The sequence below is a fragment of the Sapajus apella genome, unplaced genomic scaffold (genome assembly GCF_009761245.1).
Source record: "Sapajus apella isolate SASKATOON/1434 unplaced genomic scaffold, GSC_monkey_1.0 scaffold26, whole genome shotgun sequence".
Taxonomy (NCBI): domain Eukaryota; kingdom Metazoa; phylum Chordata; class Mammalia; order Primates; family Cebidae; genus Sapajus; species Sapajus apella.
The window spans coordinates 3,695,468-3,715,838 of record NW_022436966.1 but is presented as its reverse complement, the minus strand read 5'-3'; the positions used below and the strand labels follow the sequence as shown (position 1 = coordinate 3,715,838).

Below are 20,371 nucleotides of genomic sequence, written 5' to 3'. Positions count from 1 at the left end.
GTGTGTGTGTGTGTGTGTGTGTGTGTGTGTGTGTGTGTGTGTGTGTGTGATGGTAAGTGTGCCTCACTGCTTATATGCTTCTGCTCATCCCTTCTTCTTCCCTTTTAAGTATTCTGTGATTGTGACCAACCATGTTTTAAGTTGAAGCTTCCTTTATGCTTTAGGTATTTACATATAATGAAATAGAAACTCAAAAGTATCTCTTCCTAAGGTAGAAAGGTAGTCAGCTGTGGCTTCTCTTTCTCATCTTTAGATTTTCTCTTTAGATTCTCTCCCTTCTTCCTGCTTATGCAGTGACATGGGTAAACCAGGACTATTTCTGCTGAAAAATCTCCTAGTTCTTCACGCCTCTAATATTTTACTTTGGTATTTATTTTTATTATTATTAAAATTTGATCCCTTCACATAAAGACTTATTAAAGCTTTGTAACTTTTGCCTCTGCAGGAATGCCACAGAATGCCAATTGTAGTATTTATTTTAGCTCCTCAGGGATGTTTATTTTCTGTCTATGGTGGCCTCAGAATTTGTGCATGTTACTGGATCTTAAATGCCTTCATACAGTGGTATTGAATCAGCAAAGTCCCCATCACAGAGAAATGCGCAGTTTTTCCATTGGGAAAGATTCAGAGAAACTTTCAGTTAATATACTAAGTGCCAAGATTGAGGTGTGCACAAGAGGCCGGAGGTGAAAATTCTAGAAAACTGGACGTGAAGTCAGCACTAGGCAAGCTGCCTGTAATTGAGCTTGCTTCCATATGACCAGAAAATTTTTGCTTGTTGAAAGGTTAGTTACTTACTTTCCTTCTTTTCTTTTTTGGAATTTGGTATTTTAAGGTCTTGATAATCTTTCTAGCTTAGAACATGTGAACAGAAGAGAAGGAAAATCAGGACTCAGTTTACTTACTTTAAGCAAGCATTGGTTGCTGCAGTTCAGGGGAGGTTAAAGTTGTTGGGCTCTTCTCTCTTATTAGTGTGGATGCTTAAGAACGTCAGAGATTTGAGGTCAGTTGAACAGCTGCTTTTGTCCTTTCCCTGGTTTTAGTAGCTGAGTCCTATAATAGAATACCACTCTGGTGAATGCTAATACACTTTAGCCATTTTTTACCTTATAACATTGCATAAAAAGATTATCATGGCTTTCATTGCTTCTCGGCCTTTTGGCTAAAATCAAGTGTAAAAAGATTGCCATGGCTCTCAAAAAAGAAAAAAAAAGAAGAAGAAGAAAAGAAGAAAAGGCAAATTAGGAGAAGAACTTCTAGCAATGGGATTTTCCCTTTTCTTGCTATTGAAGAATTGATTATACTTGGGTTAGTTTTCTTGAATCAAAACCTTTTCTATGGCACTTTAGAGATGCTAAATAATTAGTGTTACTCTATGTTATTGGGACGTCACTGTAAGGATATTATACCCAACACCAGCACTTTGAAGTATCTTGGCAATGATGGGACAATAAAGGACTTCCTAGAATGGTGGTGGTAGTATTTTCTATTGAACAGAACAGGTGTTGAGCATCTAAGATGCCATGTAGTAGGTGCTGGCACTACAGAGCCAGCAAAGGCTAAACACTGCTGTGGAGGAGCGCAGATGAATATTACTCTACAGGGGGTTTGGCAGTCAGCACATGGCCTGTGTTTCTCTGCGTTTTAACTAATTTTCTGGGTCTGATCTCCTAAGAAAACACCCTTGGGGGTTGTGTGTGTGTTTTCTTTTTTTAAACTAATCTTGCAGAAAATTTTGAGAAATATAGAAAATAATGCTAAAAATTTAAATTGTCCATAGTTCTAGCACTCCGAGAAAACCAATGGAACTTTGAAATATATCTTTCCAATTGTTCTGGAAAATAACTGAAAATATAGTTTTGCATAGAAAGTTAGAAAACTCAGAAAAGCACAAAGAATATAAAAATAACCTGTAATAGGCCTCTCAGAGGTCACACCTGCTAATATTTGTTCTATATCCATCTAGACTTTTGTGTATACTTTTTTTAACCAACATGGGATTGTATAGTAATAATTTGTAGCATCTTTTCCAGTTATAAATATTTTCCAATGTCATAAAAACCTCCTTTCCAGCATTACTTAATGCCCAGTATTATATCATATGGATATGTTAAACCTCATATCAATCCCCTAGTTTAGAGTCTTCCCAGAACGTAAAGAATGCTTTCTTAAACCACCTGTAGAAAAATCTCTATCCAACATCATAATTATTTCCTTAGGATAAATTTTTAGCCGTGGAATTGGTGGTGTACGTTTTTAGGATTGCTGGATTTTCCACCAGGCAGGTTACAGGCAGCGTTTTCCCTGTACTTCACAAGTTGATGTTATAACTTAAAACCTTTATGAGTTTGATAAGTAAAAAATAAAAAACCACACAGGCAACTTGTTTTAATTTGTATTTCTTATACTCCTAGCATAGTTGAACAGTTTTTATGTCTTTGACTCTGTATGTCTCTGTGTAAATTGTCTATTAAATAACCTTTGCCCAATTTTCTACTGAAGAATTTATCTTTTTTTAATTGTAAAAAGTTTTCATAATATAAAGGACATATATGAAAGATAGTGACCCTTTTTCTATCACAGAACTGTCCAGTTTATCATTTCGCTTTACTGAATCAGTCTTCCCTCCCTGATTCAAGATGCTACCTTTGGTATATCCTTAATTTTTGTTTATGTCTAAGTCTACTTGTTCTTCCAGTCCGTTGATCCATCTCTTCTTCCTATGCCAATATATATCCTTTCATTCTCCTTTTTTTATTTTTCCATGCTCTTAGCTATTTTCACCAGTTTTTTTCCTGAAAAATTTTTTAATCTATGAATTCCCCAACCTCTAAATTCTTTTAGAAGTTTAAAAATTGACATTACATAATTCCAATATAAACTGACCTTAAAAAGTTCATGCTTATATATTAGATCTTTTCACCCAGGATTTGGTGTGTGTCTTAATTTATTTAGATATCCCTTCTGTCTCTAAGCAAAGTTTTGTAGCAAAGTTTTCCACACAGGTCTTATACATGTCCTGTAAAAGGTATTCCTGGATTTATATATTTTTAGATTGCTGTTGGTTTCCCATTTTAGTTAACTGATTAATTATTGTGGAATATAAAATAAATTTGAATCTTTTGTTGTTATATACCCTTTATTGATGATAATTCTGCTATTTCTTTCTCTTAACTGAGAATACCTCCACTTTAAATGCCTTTCAATGAGCCCCTCTGCAAAGGGAGACTGAGCAAATACATGTAAGCTGCAGCCAATAGTTCAGGAACCAGGGGGTAGAATGGATTCTTTTTTCAAAAGGTGACTCTGGCACCTCCTTTAATAGTAGACATCCATTTTTCTGGAATAGTGCATATGCAGGCCTTGCTGGAATTAGGTGCCTGATCTAGAGATACTACCTCTTCTGACCCTGTGACAGAAGATTTCTGTGGGGAAGACTCAGCAGCCCAGTCTAAGCTGTTATTTCCATTTGGTCAAACAGTATTTCAGTGGCATCTAGTCTGGCATGAGAAACCAATTGAGTCAGGTCTCTTCTGCAAGAATATTCTAATTGATTACAGGTCTCTATAGTTTGTTCCTTTTGAGCTTCAATTTTTCAAATAACCAAGCCCCTTATATTGGAAGGGCTGGGGCCTGACTTTTGCACTGGGCCTGAGTTGTGGTATGCATTGCATCACTCTTGTTTCTGAACTTTCTTGACCACATTCAGATTTCACTCTAAGATGTTGTAACAAGTCCATGTTTGTTGCAACATGGAGTAAGGTTATTATGAAGGAGGGACACAGTGATCAGTGTACAAATCCAGTCTATATTGATGATCTGGAGGAGAACTCACATTTGTATAAGAATTAATCGTTCTTGTACCATACCTCTTGAGTAGATGACACCCGTCTTTAGCAAGACTTGGAGGAGAGATACATGCTGGTCATTTGACCAATTTCCAGTCTCCTACCTGGAGGCCTGGGGCTACTCCCTGACTTTTTGTGATAGGCATTAATAGTCAAACAGTGGGAGAGAGCCAGCAAGTACTAATCATAATATGTATGTTGTATTTGAAAATTAGGCTCTGAAAAGGAAGTATTAATGAGATGTACTTAAGGTATTTCATAATTTAATAAAAATCACTTCTTTATTAAAGTATGAAATACATAAGTATATCTCATTAATGTGTATCTCCAAAATGTAGCCACCATAAATTGCTATTTATATATTATTCACTGAGTATATTACTATCTTTGTATTTTCTACAAAGATTTATCAGCACAATTGTGAGGAATCTTCAAAACCTTTTAGGGTTCCAATTAAGTTGGGAATAATGATGCATTTGGCAATTGTTTATAAAGGGGTCATTTTGGAAAAAGGAGGAAAGTATTTTTCCCCCCTCAAAGCATGACTTATAGTCTTCACCTGGATTTTTTTTTTCTTTTAATGCAGTAGGTCTTTGTTCCCAATGCAGAATCTTTTGTGATCCCTGACACTTGAAGGGATGAATTTTACAAGTCCCATTAATAAGACTTGTTTCTTCTTACTCTGTACTACATACCCCTTTTCCTTACTGTACGGTTCATACATACCCATAGCTAAAATTATTTTTGTTCAACCTTCAATTATCTTATAGGATTTATGATGCTATTTAATTGGCTAAGTTTGTGCCCATACCAAGATAGGTGATAAAATGGTGAAGCCTCAGAGTTAAACAGGCTACCCTGCTTAGGGTGATCTCTTTGGAAAGGAAAAGAAGGTTATGATAAGCTATGAAAGCTTGGAAAGAAGTTAAGTCAGATGAGATGTTTGAGGGTGAGGGAAAAGGAAGAGCGTGTTTGGTAAGGGCAAAAGGGAGCCCATTTTGTAACTTTGGGCAGGAGCTGATATTTGTCAGGCTTTGAATGTAGCTCCTACAAATCATTCTGCAACAATTCATCTACATATTTGAGAACTCCAACTAAATTTTAATTACCTCAAAGGTAGGGACTTGATCTTACTCAATATGATATCCCAAGACTAGCTGGGTGCGGTGGCTCACACCTGTAATCCCAGCACTTTGGGAGGCCGAGGTAGGAGGATCACTTAAGCCAAGGAATTCAAGACCAGCCTGGGCAACACAGTGAGACCCGTCTGTACAAAAAAAAATTTTTTTAATTAGCTGGGCAGGCTGGTGTGTACCTGTAGTCACCACTACTCAGGAGGCCGAGGTGGGAGGATTGCTTGAGGCTGTGAGGTTGAGGCTACAGTGAGCTGTGATGGCACCACTGCACTCCAGCCTCGTTGACAATGCAGAAAAAAGAAAATATGGCCTAGGACCTAAGAAAGCAGCGGAACATAACATAATAGTTCTCTTTTTTTTTTTTTTGAGATGTCGTCTTACTCTGTTGCCCAGGCTGGAGTACAGTGGCACAGTCTTGGCTCACTGCAACCTCTGTTTCCTGGGTTCAAGCAATTCTTGTGCCTCAGCTTCCTGAGTAGTTGAGATTACAGATGTGCACCACCACGCCTGGCTAGTTTTTGTATTGTTAGTAGAGATGGGGTTTTTCCATGTTGCCTAGGCAGGTCTTGAACTCCTGGCCTCAAGTGATCCACCTGCCTCGGTCTCCCAAAGTGCTAGGATTACAGGTGTGAGCCACTGTACCTGGCCTGTTACTCTTTTTTTTTTTTTTTTTTTTTTTTAAAAGACAGAGTCTTTCGCTGTCGCGGGCTGGAGTACAGTGGTGCGATCTCGGCTCCCTGCAACCTCCGCCTCCCAGGTTCAAGTGATTCTCCTGCCTCAGCCTCTCGAGTAGATGGGACTACAGGTGCCCACCATCACACCTAATTTTTAGTAGAGACAGGATTTCACTATGTTGGCCAGGCTGGTCTCGAACTACTGACCTCAGGTGATCCACCCGCCTTGGCCTCCCAAAGTGCTGGGATTACAGATGTGAGCCACCACGCCCAGCCCAGCCTATTATAGTTTCAGTAAAGAAAAGTAATCACAGAAAACAGTGCTTCCCTCAAATACATACACACACACACACACACACACACACACACACACACCCTCATTTGATACTACTTCTGGTCTTGACTACATCCAAGTCAGGAAGAACTTTAAGGGTAGTATATTAAATGCAGGAGGCACTATCTACAGATAGCACCGTCTACCTAATAATCCTGCTCTGTTGAATCCATTACCCAATTTGCAGATCTGCTAGCCTGAGAGAGATCCATAGGTAGAATCAAGGAAGAATGAGTCTGGAGGCAGAAATAAGAACTGCATTCAGAATTCAGCCCAGGTGCCCTCTGTCAGTGCCAAAGCTCTGGTAGGAGCTGGTGCCTCAAACAGCTTGGCACCTTGTTCATTAATAACTTACTTCACTTGGATATTTAATTTCTATAATTCATGGCTGGCAAGAGTTAAGGAAAACTAACAACAGAAATATGTGGTATCTGAATATCTTTTATATTTAAATCTTTAATCTGTTTGGAATTTATTTCAATGTTAACCTCCTCACTCTCTTGCCATTTTCTGAATAATCCATTCTTTCCCCAAGGATTTACAGTGTTATCTCCTTTATGTGCTAAATTCATGTCTATTCTTAGGTCTGTTTCTGGGGATTTTTATCTTGTTCACTTGATTTGTCTGCCTATTCCTGTATTAGTACTACACTGTTTTTAATTATTGAAGCTTTATAATACAATTTAATATCTGGTACAGCACATTCCTCCTCATTATTATTCTTTTTCAAAAATTTTGGCAGTGTCTCACACATCTATTCTTCTAGATGAAGTTTAGTCCCAACCAGCATTAAAAAGAACACTGTTGGGAGTTTTTTTCTTGGAATTGTGTTAAATGTGTAAACAAACTTGGGGAACATTGACATTTTTTGCTTGGAGGGTTCATACCCAGGAGTATGCTATTTTTTTCATGTACTCAGATTTTCTTGTGTCTTTCAACAAAGGTATATAGTTTTCTTCCCATAGTTCCTTCCCAACCTGTTTTAAGTTTGTTCCTCAATATGTTATACTTTCTTCTTGTTATTGCACATGAGATATTTTAAGATCTCTGTTTGTGCTTAGACTTCCCAAGTCAATACATATTTGCCTCTATTTTATTTTCCTTTGGCCATTGCAGTAGAGATCAAGGAGGGAGGCCCAGGCTCTTCAGAATGCTTGTTCCTGCAGCAAGCAGAAGTTAGGCAGATGCCTCCTTCCCAATCTTGGAATGCTTTCTACCCCTGCCTCTCCATGATGTGAACAGGAAATAAAGGAATATTTTATTTACATTCATTGGCTTTATAAAACCCTTGCTAATTTCGTTAATGTAAAGAAATAGCACTTTTATCATAAGCACTTATCGTGTTTTCATAGAAAATGGATTAGATTTTCCATTAATTATTTTAATGACGAAAGATGTCCATTTTCTTCAAGAAAGTGTTCAAAAAAGTGGATTTTGCCAGATAGCCTCTGTCTGACTAGTGAGACATTTTTGAGTTCCCTATTGGTTGTAAAAGGGGTATTACAGTGCTGTAATTATCTGTGTTTGCCCACAGTTCTTCTCCTTCTACAGAGGAAGCTAGGATTGAAAGAACCACTGCTACCATATACAGAGTACTCCCATCAGACCCTGACCCAGGGGCTTCCATACCTTGTCTCAGTCAATACCCACGAGGACCCTCCCAGGGAGGCACTATCACCCTCATTCTACTGATGAGGAAACTGAGGCTACACAGAGTTAAGTAATTTGCTCAAGGTCACACAGGGAGTTAGTGGCAGAGCCCGGATCTCAAATATTTACTTTTTTTTTTAATATAAACTTCGTTTTTTAATTTTTGTGGGTATGTAGTGGGTGTGTATATTTATGAGGTACATGATGTATTTGATACAGGCATGCAATGCATAATAATGACATTATGTAAAATGGGGTGTCCATCCCTTCAAGCATTTATCCTTTGTGTTACAAACCATCCAGTTAAACTCTTTTAGTTATTTTAAAATATACAATTAAATTAGTTTAACTATAGTTACCCTGTTGTGCTATCAAATACTAGGTGTTATTCATTCTTTCAAGCCTCCTCCCCACCCCCACTGCCTTTCTCGGCCTCTGGTTACCCTCCTACTCTCTATGTCCGGGAGTTCAATTGTTTGGATTTTTACATCCAGCAAATAAGTGAGAATATGCAATGTTTGTCTTTCTGTGCCTGGCTTATTTCACTTAACCTAATGACTTCCAATTCCATCCATGTTGTTGCAAATGACAGGATGCCATTCTTTTTATGGCTGAATAGTACCCCATTGTGTATAGTACCACATTTCTCCAAACATTGACTCTTAATCACTGCATGAATATTTGTCTTCATAGTGACTGAAAGATTCAGAATTTAAAAAAATAATAAAAATAAAATTTGGGATACTTAAAACTTACTGAAGATAATCTATAATTGTGTTTAAATTAGTTATTACTAGTTATAAGCCATACTTGATTCTGAGCATGACTGATTATAGTTCAAAGATTGGTTTCTTTATGCTGTTGTAAACCAAAGGTATATCAGCCTATTCAGAATAATTAGTTATGTTTCTGAAGAGTCAGAAGGCGAAGTTTGTTAGAGTTCATGACCTAGGTACAAAGCAGTGTGGATTAGTGCTAAAGGAAGAGGCAGCCGGGTGCCAGGAAGCTGGGAGGTAGCTCTTGGCAACAGAGGGAAGACTGTCTGAAGAAGATATGATGGGAGGAGAGCCAACTGCAGGGGTCAGATTGAGGTGTCGGGTGGCTTCCTGTTGAGGATATGTGGCAAAACCCCTGCTAGTTCCCCAAACGGGAGTTTGACCTGGTTTAAAATGGGACAGCAGGGCAGGGAAATAGAATTGAGAAGAGACAGCTAAGATAGGGATTGGATTTCACTATTCTATGATGGAACTGAGTCTACTTAGTATACTTCCTTGCTCTCCTGTGGCTGGCCAGGGCACCAGTGTGGGGAATGTCTGCAGGCGGTGACATGTGGGCAGGCAGCAGCCATCAGGCTGCAGCAATGAGGCACCAGAGAAGGCCAGGGCAGACACTGCCAAAGACAGAGTTGGATCTCTGCAAAAATCCAGAAAGAATTCTGGGCCTATTTTCATAGAACGAGGCCAGAAAACATTCAGTACACAAGTATTAGCCTCAGCTGGAATTAGTCAAATGGCTTATTCTAGTTTCACAACTAGGAGTGTTCTTTAGAAACCCACATTTGGGTAGTGAAAATTGCACTTTCTGGGCAAGACTCCTGTAAAACTAGAAATGACGATGCATCAAAAGATGACTTTATTATATTTTTATCAGTAGACAAGCTTCCTAAAAAAATTCACACACTCATATCTGCATATAGACCAACATCATAGAAGTACTAATATGACACTGTTCTGAATTATGCAGTCCTTGCAAATAACAAGCTGGCTGAAAAATATCTAAATATAATTTTAATTTTTAAACTTTTTCTTCTGATTTGAAAATTAGCTCACACTTGTAATCCCAGCACTTTGGGAGACTAAGGTAGGTGGATCGTTTGAGATCACGAGTTTGAGAGCAGCCTGGCCAACATGGTGAAACTCCCGTCTCTACTAAAAATACAAAAATTAGCCTGGCATGGTGGTACATGCCTGTTATCCTAGCTACTTGAGAGGCTGAGGCAGGAGAATCCATTGAACCCAGGAGGCAGAGGTTGCAGTGAGCCAAGATTGCGCCACTGCACTCCAGTCTGGAAAACAAAACAAGACTTCGTCTCAAACAAAAAAAGAAAATTAGTCTATAAGCTTTATGGCAAGAAATAAATTAGACAATTGTATAAATGACAAATTATACTTTCTCATTTTGTTTCTAATAACATGATCTATTTTCATGGCTCTTTTTGAAGAATATTATCCAAGTCAAACAAGTTTTTTTTGTTGTTTTTTTTTTTTTGAGATGGAGTCTCACTCTGTTGCCCAGGCTGGAGTGCAGTGGTGCAGTCTCGGCTCACTGCAATCTCCACCTCCCAGGTTCAAGTGATTCTTCTGCCTTAGCCTTTCAAGTAGCTGGGACTACAGGCATGTAGCACCACACCCAGCTAATTTTTGTATTTTTAGTAGAGATGGGATTTCACCATTTTGGCTAGCCTGGTCTCAAATTCCTGACCTCAGGATCCACCCGCCTCAGCCTCCCAATGTGCTGTGATTACAGGTGTGAGCCACCAGACCCAGCCAAACAAGTGTATTTTACACACAAGTTTTCTTCCCTTCCCCGGCCCCCACCCCATTCAGTAGTGGGAGGAGCAGACCTGTAACGTGAGTCTTTGCTATGGCTCTGCCACATGGACAGGTTTTCAGAGCAAGTGAAAGTCTTACGAAATAGTATAGTAAAGCCCCTGTCCCATTACCTCTTCCTAGCTCAGAAATGAATGCTGTACTCCCCAAGCTTGCCAAGCCTTAGAGTGCCCTTGGAGAGTTTAAGACATCTTCCTCGTGATCTAGAAGAGGCAGGAGGCTCAGAAGGAAATCTAATGCATCAGGATGTTGGGGGAACATCCTGAAGTCTCCCTGGAGAGTGTGAATTGACTTCTTACATTAATATTGTGATATACACCTGTCCTACAGCTTTCTGAAGCCATTTCCTTTCTTTGGTCTACATTTTCAACTTTTACTATTACAGTACAGTTCTTAAGAGGAAAAAGGGCAAACCTATAAGGCATTGCATTGTTTCCCAATTCAGCTGGAGTATAGCCTCCTAGACTCCAGGGAGCTCTGCTCCAAGTAGGTTGTATGTGGGCAATGCCTGTTATCTAAAACCCAAAGACTCTGAGCATGCTGAAGGTGCAAAGAAGCAGTAGAGATGGACTCTGTCCTCTAGAAGCTCAAAGTCTAGTTGAATAGATGACATAATCCACTCAGCAAACACTTATTAAGCATGTGTGTGTTTGAGGCGCTGTGGCAGCACAGCAATGATTAAGCTGCAATCCTAATTTTCTAAGGAGACTGCAGTGAACGGTTAAGTAACAGATACGAAACAATTCAGGCAGTACAGTGAACTTCCCAGTGAATCGTATAAACAATTAAGTGGTGCTCAGCAAATAGAGAAACCACTGTGGGCTAGGATGGCTTCGAAAGGCTTTAAGGAGGTAGTAAGCTTAAGCAAAACCCCCAAATCTCGACAGTTTCTTACATTCGTGGAATCTTCCAGGTTCTAGAATAAAGCACAGACCAAGTTGCAAGGAAATATAAATTTCTACATTGTAGCGACTCTGGTGCTCTCTCTCTCTTCAGTTGATTGCTGTGGCTGCTTCCTCATCCAGGCCTTCTCCCTCTCCCACTCTGTATCATGGCACCAGTCTAACATACTCCAAGAACAAAAAGTATAAAAGATGACTCAGTAAAAATCCCCCTCGCTTCCTTCCTTATCTGTGTCTGACTGCTCCTTGCCTTCTCCCTGCCCAGCCAGTTTCTTATGTGTCCTTCCAGAGTTTGTCTACATACAAGAAAACATGAATTTAGATTCTTGTTTTCTTTTGTTTTTAAGATAGCATGGTATACTCACAGTTTGGGATCTTGCTTTCCTTCACTTAATAGTATATCTGGGAGGTCTTTCCTAATAGGACATAAAGCACATTCTCATTCTTTTTAATAGCTACATAGTACTCCACTGTGTAGAGGTAGCATAATTTATTTAACCAGTTCCCTCCTGGTTGGTCATTTGGGTTGTTTCAATCTTTGCTATTACAAATGAAGCTTCAACAAATAACTCCACAGAGACATACTCTCCTTGACTTACAATGGGGTTCTGTCTCAATAAGCCCATCATAAATCAAAAATATCCCAAGTCTAATATGCATTTAATACTTAACTATATTCATTATAAATTTAAAAAATTGTAAGTTGAACCATCGCAAGTCAGGGACCATGGCTGTATATAGTATATACACACATGAAGGACCATATAATAGCAGATATTATTCCCTACCCCATCACTTATATTATCAATAGACTTAGCTTAGAAAACCTTGGATTTTGCTTTTCATCGTTTTTACCAGCATTGTCTGGTTCAAAATACGTTTATTCAGCAAGAGGTCATTGGTAGCATTTGCCATTGCAAGGCCTGGGCAACTTCACACTCTTGTAGAATTCATTCTTCCTGGGGTGCCTTCTGGCCCACTATGAAACTCTCAAATGCTACTGTGATCTTGTTTTCATAGACGGGCTCATCTTCGCTTGTGCCTGGAGAAGTTGAAGGGGCTGGTGCCACTTGGACCCGAATCGAGTCGACACACTACATTGAGTTTATTAACAAAAGCCAAATTGCACATAAAGGTAAGTGTATCATTGGGATGCTGCTTTATCTTTACTTGTTTAGTAAGGGTTTGTCTGTTGATACATCTCCAGGGCAGTCCTCTCCCCTGAACTCCTCCAGTCTGGCTATTGGATGAATCACAGGTACCTCAAATGCAACATGTTCAAACACCAACTGAGTATTTCTCGCTCCCATGTACCAGAGGTTTAATGGTCCATCCAGCTCTCCATCCAGTTGTACAAGCGAGAAACTCAGGAGTCCTTGATAGCTCCTGCTCCTTAACCATATATCTAGGCCATCTCCAAGGACTAAGTATTTTAGAACCTGGTCTGCTTCCATCTTTACCCCTACTGTCTACTGCAGTAGAATCTTCAGAGGTCTCCCTATATCCCTCTGGGTTCCTCCCATCTGCTTTCCATGCTTCCTGAGAACAGTCCTTCCAAGGCACAAATCAACATGTGACTTTGTTTAAAATTCTTCTGTGACTCAGGACAAACTCTGTCACCAGGCCAGCCCCAGGCTCTGCCTTGCCCCAGGCTCTGCCTTGCCTGGTCCTCACCTGCCTCTGCAGCACCATCTTGTTCTCCATGTCCCCTTTCTCCAGCCCTTCTTCCAGTCCCTGGCACTTGTCATGTTGTCTTACTCAGGACCTTTGTCCATGCTGTTCCCTCTGCTTGGTACACTTTCCCCTGTCTTCTTCACCTACGGGACTTCTTCAGATCACAGTGCAAGTCTCTCTAGCTCAGAGAATCCTTTGCTGACTTTCCCGACTCACTGACCTCCTTCCTGTGACAGGTGGCTCCGTCACTGGATATCTCTCTTAGCACTGTTACAGCTGACATTTGACAGTGGTTTGTGCGACCATCGGGTTGTCTCAATCATTAGACTCCATGAGGGTGGGAACTGGGTCTTTGTGCTCACTTTGCAGTCCCAACACCTTTCAGGGTGTTGGGCACAGAGCTGACACTCTCTATGCTACCTGAATAGCAAAGGATAAGGGGAGTTGGATTCAAAGTCTTGAGAGCCACAGCCAAAATCCCTGTTTAGCATGTTTGGATAGTCATATCATAGTTGAACAGATGTTACTTTAATTATGGTTAGTAGCCTGCATGCATGACAATTCTGGGAGAAAACCTCTATTTAAAGCAAAACAGCTACAATTAAACAATCGTCTTAATTATCTGAAGAATATGAGAAGCTAGGGGGCAGATTTGTAAAAACAAGTATTCTATGGAAGTGTGTTTTCTAAACTCTTCTGTTGGACAAATTAGAATCAGGACATCAAAAGGGACTATTATTTCCTGTTAACAAACAAGTTAATTGGGTTTGGCATGACACAAAAAAGTGCTTATGTAATTGGGACATGTACTTGAATGAACATAGTTTTAAATGGAAGCATGTTTCTTAAGCTCCCATCACATGCAGTTTTCTAGTTCAGAGATCAGGTGTTCAGGGGATCACTGCAAACAAGGGAGACCAAGTTGGGGGCTGCTGCCTGCAGTCTTTTCAATACTAAAATTGAGGGCTCCCGGGGTGCCAGCATGTGAGAGCTCACCACCAGAATCCCTGTGACAGGACAAGTACCCACAGCATTGGCGATGCTGAAGAGTCACTGGCCAGTCGACTTCCTGTCCCAGAGAGAAGCTTGATGAGTGGCACCAAAAGGCTTCTGAGGAAGCATGGCGCATTTCACTGCTAGAAGGGAAGACGTGGGGCATTGCCCATTTAGAAGTCCCCCTGTGGGGCCCAACAACTACCCCTTTGACTTGCAGAAACTTGAAGATTGTGACAGAAAAGCTGTTCACCAAATAGACCAGCTTCAGCGAGAGCAGCGACACCTGAAGAGGCAGCTGGAGAAGCTGGGCATTGAGAGGATCCGGATGGACAGCATCGGCTCCACTGTCTCCTCTGAGCGCTCTGACTCCGACAGGGGTGAGCCCCTCTCGCCGCGCCCTCTGCCATGCTCCTTCCCTCCTCCCTGTCTCCCTTGTCCTCTTCCACCTCCAGAGCCAGGCAGAGTGGGGGGTTCAGTGCCACTGACAGGAGGCAGAGCATAAGAAGAACTAAGACATTGGGTATGTTGTAGAGAAGTTAAACAGTGTGACCCCCAGTGACAGATTCCTCCCCCCTGCTAGCAGTTAGGTGACAACGTCTATAGAAGGGTTCCTCCCATCTGCTTTCCATGCTTCCTGAGAACAGTCCTTCCAAGGCACAAATCAACATGTGACTTTGTTTAAAATTCTTCTGTGACTCAGGACAAACTCTGTCACCAGGCCAGCCCCAGGCTCTGCCTTGCCTGGTCCTCACCTGCCTCTGCAGCACCATCTTGTTCTCTATGTCCCCTTTCTCCAGCCCTTCTTCCAGTCCCTGGCACTTGTCATGTTGTCTTACTCAGGACCTTTGTCCATGCTGTTCCCTCTGCTTGGTACACTTTCCCCTGTCTTCTTCACCTACGGGACTTCTTCAGATCACAGTGCAAAACCAAACTGAGGTCGGTTTTCAGCCTGAATTTTCTGTTTTTGTTCTTTGTTTTTTTGGGACAGTCTCGCACTGTCACCCAGGCTGGAGTGCAGTGGTATAATCTTGGCTTACTGCAACCTCCACCTCCTGGGTTCAAGCGATTCTCCTGCCTCAGCCTCCCAGGCAGCTGGGATTACAGGCATGTACCACAACGCCCAGCTAATTTTTGTATTTTTGTAAAGATGAGGGTTCACCATGTTGGCCAGCCTGGTCTTGAACTCCTGACCTCAAGTAATCTGCCCGCCTTGGCCTCCCAAAGTGCTGGGATTGCAGGCATGAGCCACCCACAACTGGCCAAAATTTTGTACTTTTTAATAGAGATGGGGTTTCACCATGTTGGCCCAGCTAGTCTCAAACTCCTACCTCAAGTGATCCACCTGCCTCAGCCTCCCAAAATGCTGGGATTACAGGCATGAGCCACAGCGCCTGAGTTTTCTGCAGAGCACTTTCATCAATGTCCTTCTCTCTTGTCCTCCCTGCAGAAGAAATCGACGTTGACGTGGAGAGCACGGACTATCTCACGGGTGATCTGGACTGGAGCAGCAGCAGCGTGAGCGACTCTGACGAGCGGGGCAGCATGCAGAGCCTCGGCAGTGATGAGGGCTATTCCAGCGCCAGCATCAAAAGGATAAAGCTGCAGGACAGTCACAAGGCATGTCTTGGTCTCTAAGAGAGGGGGCGCTGCGGCTGCCTCCTTGAAGGTTTTCCCTGTCAGATCTGATTAGGTAACGTATTGGACCTGCCCACAACTCCCTTGCACGTAAACTTCAGTGTCCCACCTTGACCAAAATCAGCTTTGTAACTGTTTTCAAGGAAGTGCTTAGGATTGTGGGTTTCTGATTGCATCCACTAGCTTCTCTTTTTCTCGCCATAAAAATTTGTCTCTGAGAGACTGTACATTCCAATGAATTTGAAGCATCCAAGAATTCTTACACCGAATAAGCAATGTCCACATCTCAGCAATCCCCCTCTTCACTCTCTTCGTGTCCTCTCCCAGACCTTTCTTCCAGTTTTCTGGCTTACTGCGTTTCTTGCCTAGGAGGAATGTCCAAGTGTGTCTTGTGCTTAGGAAACTGAAGGAAACAAACTTTTGAAATTGAGATCCTGATCTCAGAACTCCAAAGTAAGCTTTGAAAGCGGCATTTAAGAGCACTTAACCATGGTCCTCACCGCCAGTGAGGAAGTCAGAAATACCTCTAGAAAACACGCCCTTCACACACAGTGCGTGCTCTTTCCCCCGACGTGCTGCATGTGGATGGGAGCAGTATTTCTCACTTTAAAATGGACACCTTGATAGTGTGTCTTTGGGGTTGCACAGCTCATAAAAGTTCCAAATTGTTTGTTTTCACAAACAAAACGGTACAATCTATTTTTGTGCGACGTTCTTGGGACCTCGCTGTGTTCTGCTGTCTCGAGGCACATTCTCTCCTCCAAGTTTGTTAATGCTACTTGTCTCTGGAACATTTTTTTTTTCCTACCTCAGAGATAAATGAGATCTCCATTTCCCACTTAACACAAAGTGATTATCCTTTCTTTTTTTTTCCCCACAGAATAAGTGACATTTGGTCCAATTCTAATGTATTTTCCTATTGAACTTTCAGCAATAACTGAGCTGTGGCACTAGCAGAGCTAGTGACCATTATCAGTGAAAGAAAAAGTCCACATTTCTACCCTCTGTTGCAGGTGAACAGGAGAGGATGGTACACTGTTACTAGCACTCCTCTCTTTAGTGATTATTTTTGGACACACCCAGAAACTTCTTTATGGAGGCTTTTGGGTTGATAGTTTAAAAGGCTGATTTTTCTTTTTGGTTATGATTTCTCCCTTAAGTGGTCTCCAACTTTGTAGCATTTTTATTTAAGCTAAAACAGAGCACATGTATATGTACATAAGACACATTAAATCTATAAATACTATTTATTCATTTTATATAAACTAATGTAATGGAAAATAAATTCTTATGACTTTGTGCTTTTATAGATGTTCTAGAAACTTTGTATGTAGGTATATACAAAATTAGTTCATTCCCCTGAATATTTTTGCATTCATATTTTTGAGGTCTTGATGTTTTCAGCCTCTGACGAATCTTTTTCATTGAATTTGAACCATTTGTAAAATCTGTGATGCTGAAGCAGAGTGTGTCACAAAGTGATGAGAACATTCCTAAAATCCATGGACTCACCGCGACCTAAGGGCTCAACGGCTGACTCAGCAGTGGGCAGCCACCCCACGCTCCCCTGCTGGTCTGCGGTCACTCGCACACCATAGCCTGAAGCTCACCTAGCGCCTGCACCTCGCACACAGCTAAGGTCAAAGTTCAAATGCACTCCACAGGGAAGCTCATTCTGTACCGGAAGAGCAATCTCACAAAGCAAGATTACTTTTGTGTGATTCTTTAATGTATTTGTTTAAATGTTCTGATTGGAAGTGGAAGTAGTGGATTCCTAAATGATTCCAAAGTCATCTGTAATTCTTCTGTTTTTGTTTTGTTCTGTTTTTTCTTCATTTCAGCTTTGGGTGGGGGGGAGGGACAGGTGACACAAAGGATTTTTTTTTTTTTTTTTGGAATCTTTTCCAATAACCAGCTAAAGATTTGCACTGAAATACAACTTGTATGCCTTTTGCATTCTTAAAGCCTGCTTCCTGGATTTAAGCAGAGTGATAGTGTTCAAAGAGCCAGCTCAGCTGTAACATGTTTGAAAAAGGTATGTCTGCACTTTGAGGTCCCTTTTGAACACCATTCACCAGACCTCTCAAGCATTTTGTTTCACTGCTACATCCAAGCGCCTCACAAGTCCACGATGCCGGATAGCATCAAAAACTGAAGACTTTGGAAAAAGCTTGTGGGCTTGCATTGGGGAAGGGAAGGGAACAAAATTTGTGTACTTCTTTGTTTAATTTAGAAAGAAGGCATCCAAGAGATGCCGTTATTTCTGTGTTTCAATTGTTGTGCCTTTGAGTTAAACTGCATTTTTGTCTTTTGGTTGAAATCTAAAATGTACTGTCCCAATATAAAACAGTAACTATTTGACCTTTGCACTGTTTGTCTGGTCCTTTTCAATTTGATTGCGTATAAATGTGGAACTTGGTAGATCTCTATATTTTTAATGCACTTGTGATAAACTGACACCAGGGTTAGACATTACTTTCAAAGCTCGATGTAGACCGAGTCAGCATGCTAGACAGGCTTCTCTCTAACCAAAACTGTAATCTTCAGGACCAGCAAACTCAGCCCAAGGCAGCTAATCCTCCCTACCCGATCCTCCACCCGCCCTCCGCGGCTGATCGGCAGCCCTGATTTGCCAATCTGTCCTTTCTCATTCACTGATCCACCAGCCTGACTGCTAAGAGCTATAGTCTTTTCAGTTGTTTTGTCTTTTTAAGCCAGATGAAAACCTTTCTATTAGGGATGTGGGGTCAGGGAGGGGATGGGCAAAGATATAAACCCCAGCCTTTAAGACTTTGACAATTGTACGTAAATACAGATGTGTATAAATATAGGCACATGCATATTTTTATGTGAAAGTTGATTTTAAAAAAAGTAAAAAAATCTAAACTGCACTCTTATTGATACCATCATAATGCAAATGGGAAAAATAAGAGTACGTAGTCTAATTTAATTTCATGCAGTGAGAAAATATATATGTGTGCTTCTGTAACATCCTGAAAACAAAGCTTTCCATCCCCTGTTTGCTTTGAATGGTGGGCCAAGCACCCAGGGTATCTTTATTTATTTATTTTTTCCTTTTCTTTTTTTTTTTTTTTGTTAAGCAGAGATTTCGAATGGTTCAAGGTGCTGATAGTAACTACTGGCTCCTTTCTCTAGTCTCACACCTAATACCAGTTTAGTAATTCAAAGTGCATCACATTTTTCAGCAGGATCTGGCTTCTCCTTGTCAACCCAAGATTAAAATCATTTCAGTGTTGATTCAGAACTGGGCATTAAGTAGACCCTCAACCTGCAGTTGGCCACTTGAGTGTCTCTGGTTTTGTTTTTATTTTTCAAGGTGGGCATTTTCCTTTAATCTCTACTTTTTCAAAATAAACAAAGGGGCCTCACCTGGGTTTCCTATGGGCCTCTCTTCCACATCCCTAAAGTGGCCAAGAGCAAATCTTGGGGGGTAAGAAAAAAGTATAAACTAGGTAGGATTGTGATGCTCAAAATAACCGTCTAGCAATATCCTGGAGCTTGAGAATGGATTTTGTGGGCTTATTTCTTCTTGCCTCTTCCCCATCCTTTCAAGAGAGAGCTTATTTTTGAAAAGTATATGTGTGTATATATATATATACACATATATATGCATACGTATACACACACATTATTGTTTAGGTTTTTATACCATACTGTATTGGCAAGAGTACCACTATCATTGTCCTTTACAATCTATTTCTTCCCCCAAATCTTGGTCTTTTTTTATTTTTTATTTTTTCATGAACCACACAGGAGACTAAAATCCTGGTCTTTTCTGTTTTTTCTTTACTTTTTTCCCTGAGTTTCTTTGTCTGCCCCCCTTTGTCTTTCCTGTGTGTTGAACACCAGGTAGTAAAAGGCTAAATGCAATTTCCTGCATGTCAGTCTATTCTTTTTCTACGTTTGACTCCAATGCAGTGTGTTTAGTAGCTGGCTACTACTATTTAAAAACTCTTCCTGGTAGAAGACAACCCAAAGACCCTTTTCAATGAGGTGGTTTTCTCATTCTACATCATCTGGTCTCTATAGACTGTAGGATACTTTGCTTTCAAAGATACTGGGTCAGAGGGTGGGATGTGCAATAGGTGATTTATCATGATGTTTTTCATTATCAATATTATATGGATGATTTTCTCCAATTCTTCTGAAAGAAGAAATAAGTGACGGGCACTGCTAGATTCAGCTGTTGAATGGCTGAAGAGATGGAGTGTCTGATCTCCTCTCAAATTCATAAAGTGAGAATTCATAAACACCCAATATTAAGATTTATCCAGATTTTTACATTTTGATTTCTTCTCTCTGGGGGGGTGGCAAGTTGAGGGAGCATTCTTCATTTTAGCTTTTACGTGACAACCAAGCTTGCCTTGACCCCCATCCCTAGAATTGGTGCTCTTGGACTATTGCTGTTACCATCATTTTTGGGGGGCCATCTTCCTAATGCTACACATAGCCTGGCAGGGGGGCAGCAGATGAAAGGGTATGCTATTCTGTTTCCAGATGTTTCTTTATGTAAATATGACGCCAATGTGAATCCTGTGTCAAGACCATAGAGAATGGTGCTTTTTACGACAGTTAGCACATGCATTTTTAGAAACTACTACATGTTTTAGAGACTCTTTGCTGTGTATATGTAAACTGTATTGTTCAACTGTTAACAAATAATAAATTATTTCATTATTAAAGAAACGTTGGTCTCCTGATGTTTTGTATCCCAGTTTACCCTTTCATGGTTGTCCGTGCAGAACTGCGTTAATCAGATTTCTTTTTTCTTTTAATTTAAGGGAAGCTTCACTAGCAAAAAGTTTTCAGCCCTTGGAGCTTGTGATGAGGATTGAGATTGTGTGGCTCTAGTTGAGCCCATTTGTTAATCAGAATTAGCCACAGTCCCACCC

At 40.7% G+C, this 20,371-nt stretch overlaps 1 protein-coding gene across 2 annotated transcripts in view; it reads left to right on the top strand.

The window, feature by feature from the left end:
• The window catches only part of MXD1 (MAX dimerization protein 1), a 28,367-nt gene extending 8,202 nt beyond the window's left edge, over positions 1 to 20,165 (top strand). For both annotated transcript variants that reach the window (XM_032291852.1, XM_032291851.1), the window contains exons 4-6: positions 12,174 to 12,288; positions 14,041 to 14,200; positions 15,271 to 20,165. In XM_032291852.1, coding sequence (XP_032147743.1) covers positions 12,174 to 12,288; positions 14,041 to 14,200; positions 15,271 to 15,458 — 463 coding nt within the window. In that variant the 3' untranslated portion in view covers positions 15,459 to 20,165. The remainder of the gene's footprint in view (positions 1 to 12,173; positions 12,289 to 14,040; positions 14,201 to 15,270) is intronic.
• The last annotated feature ends 206 nt before the right edge of the window (positions 20,166 to 20,371 follow it).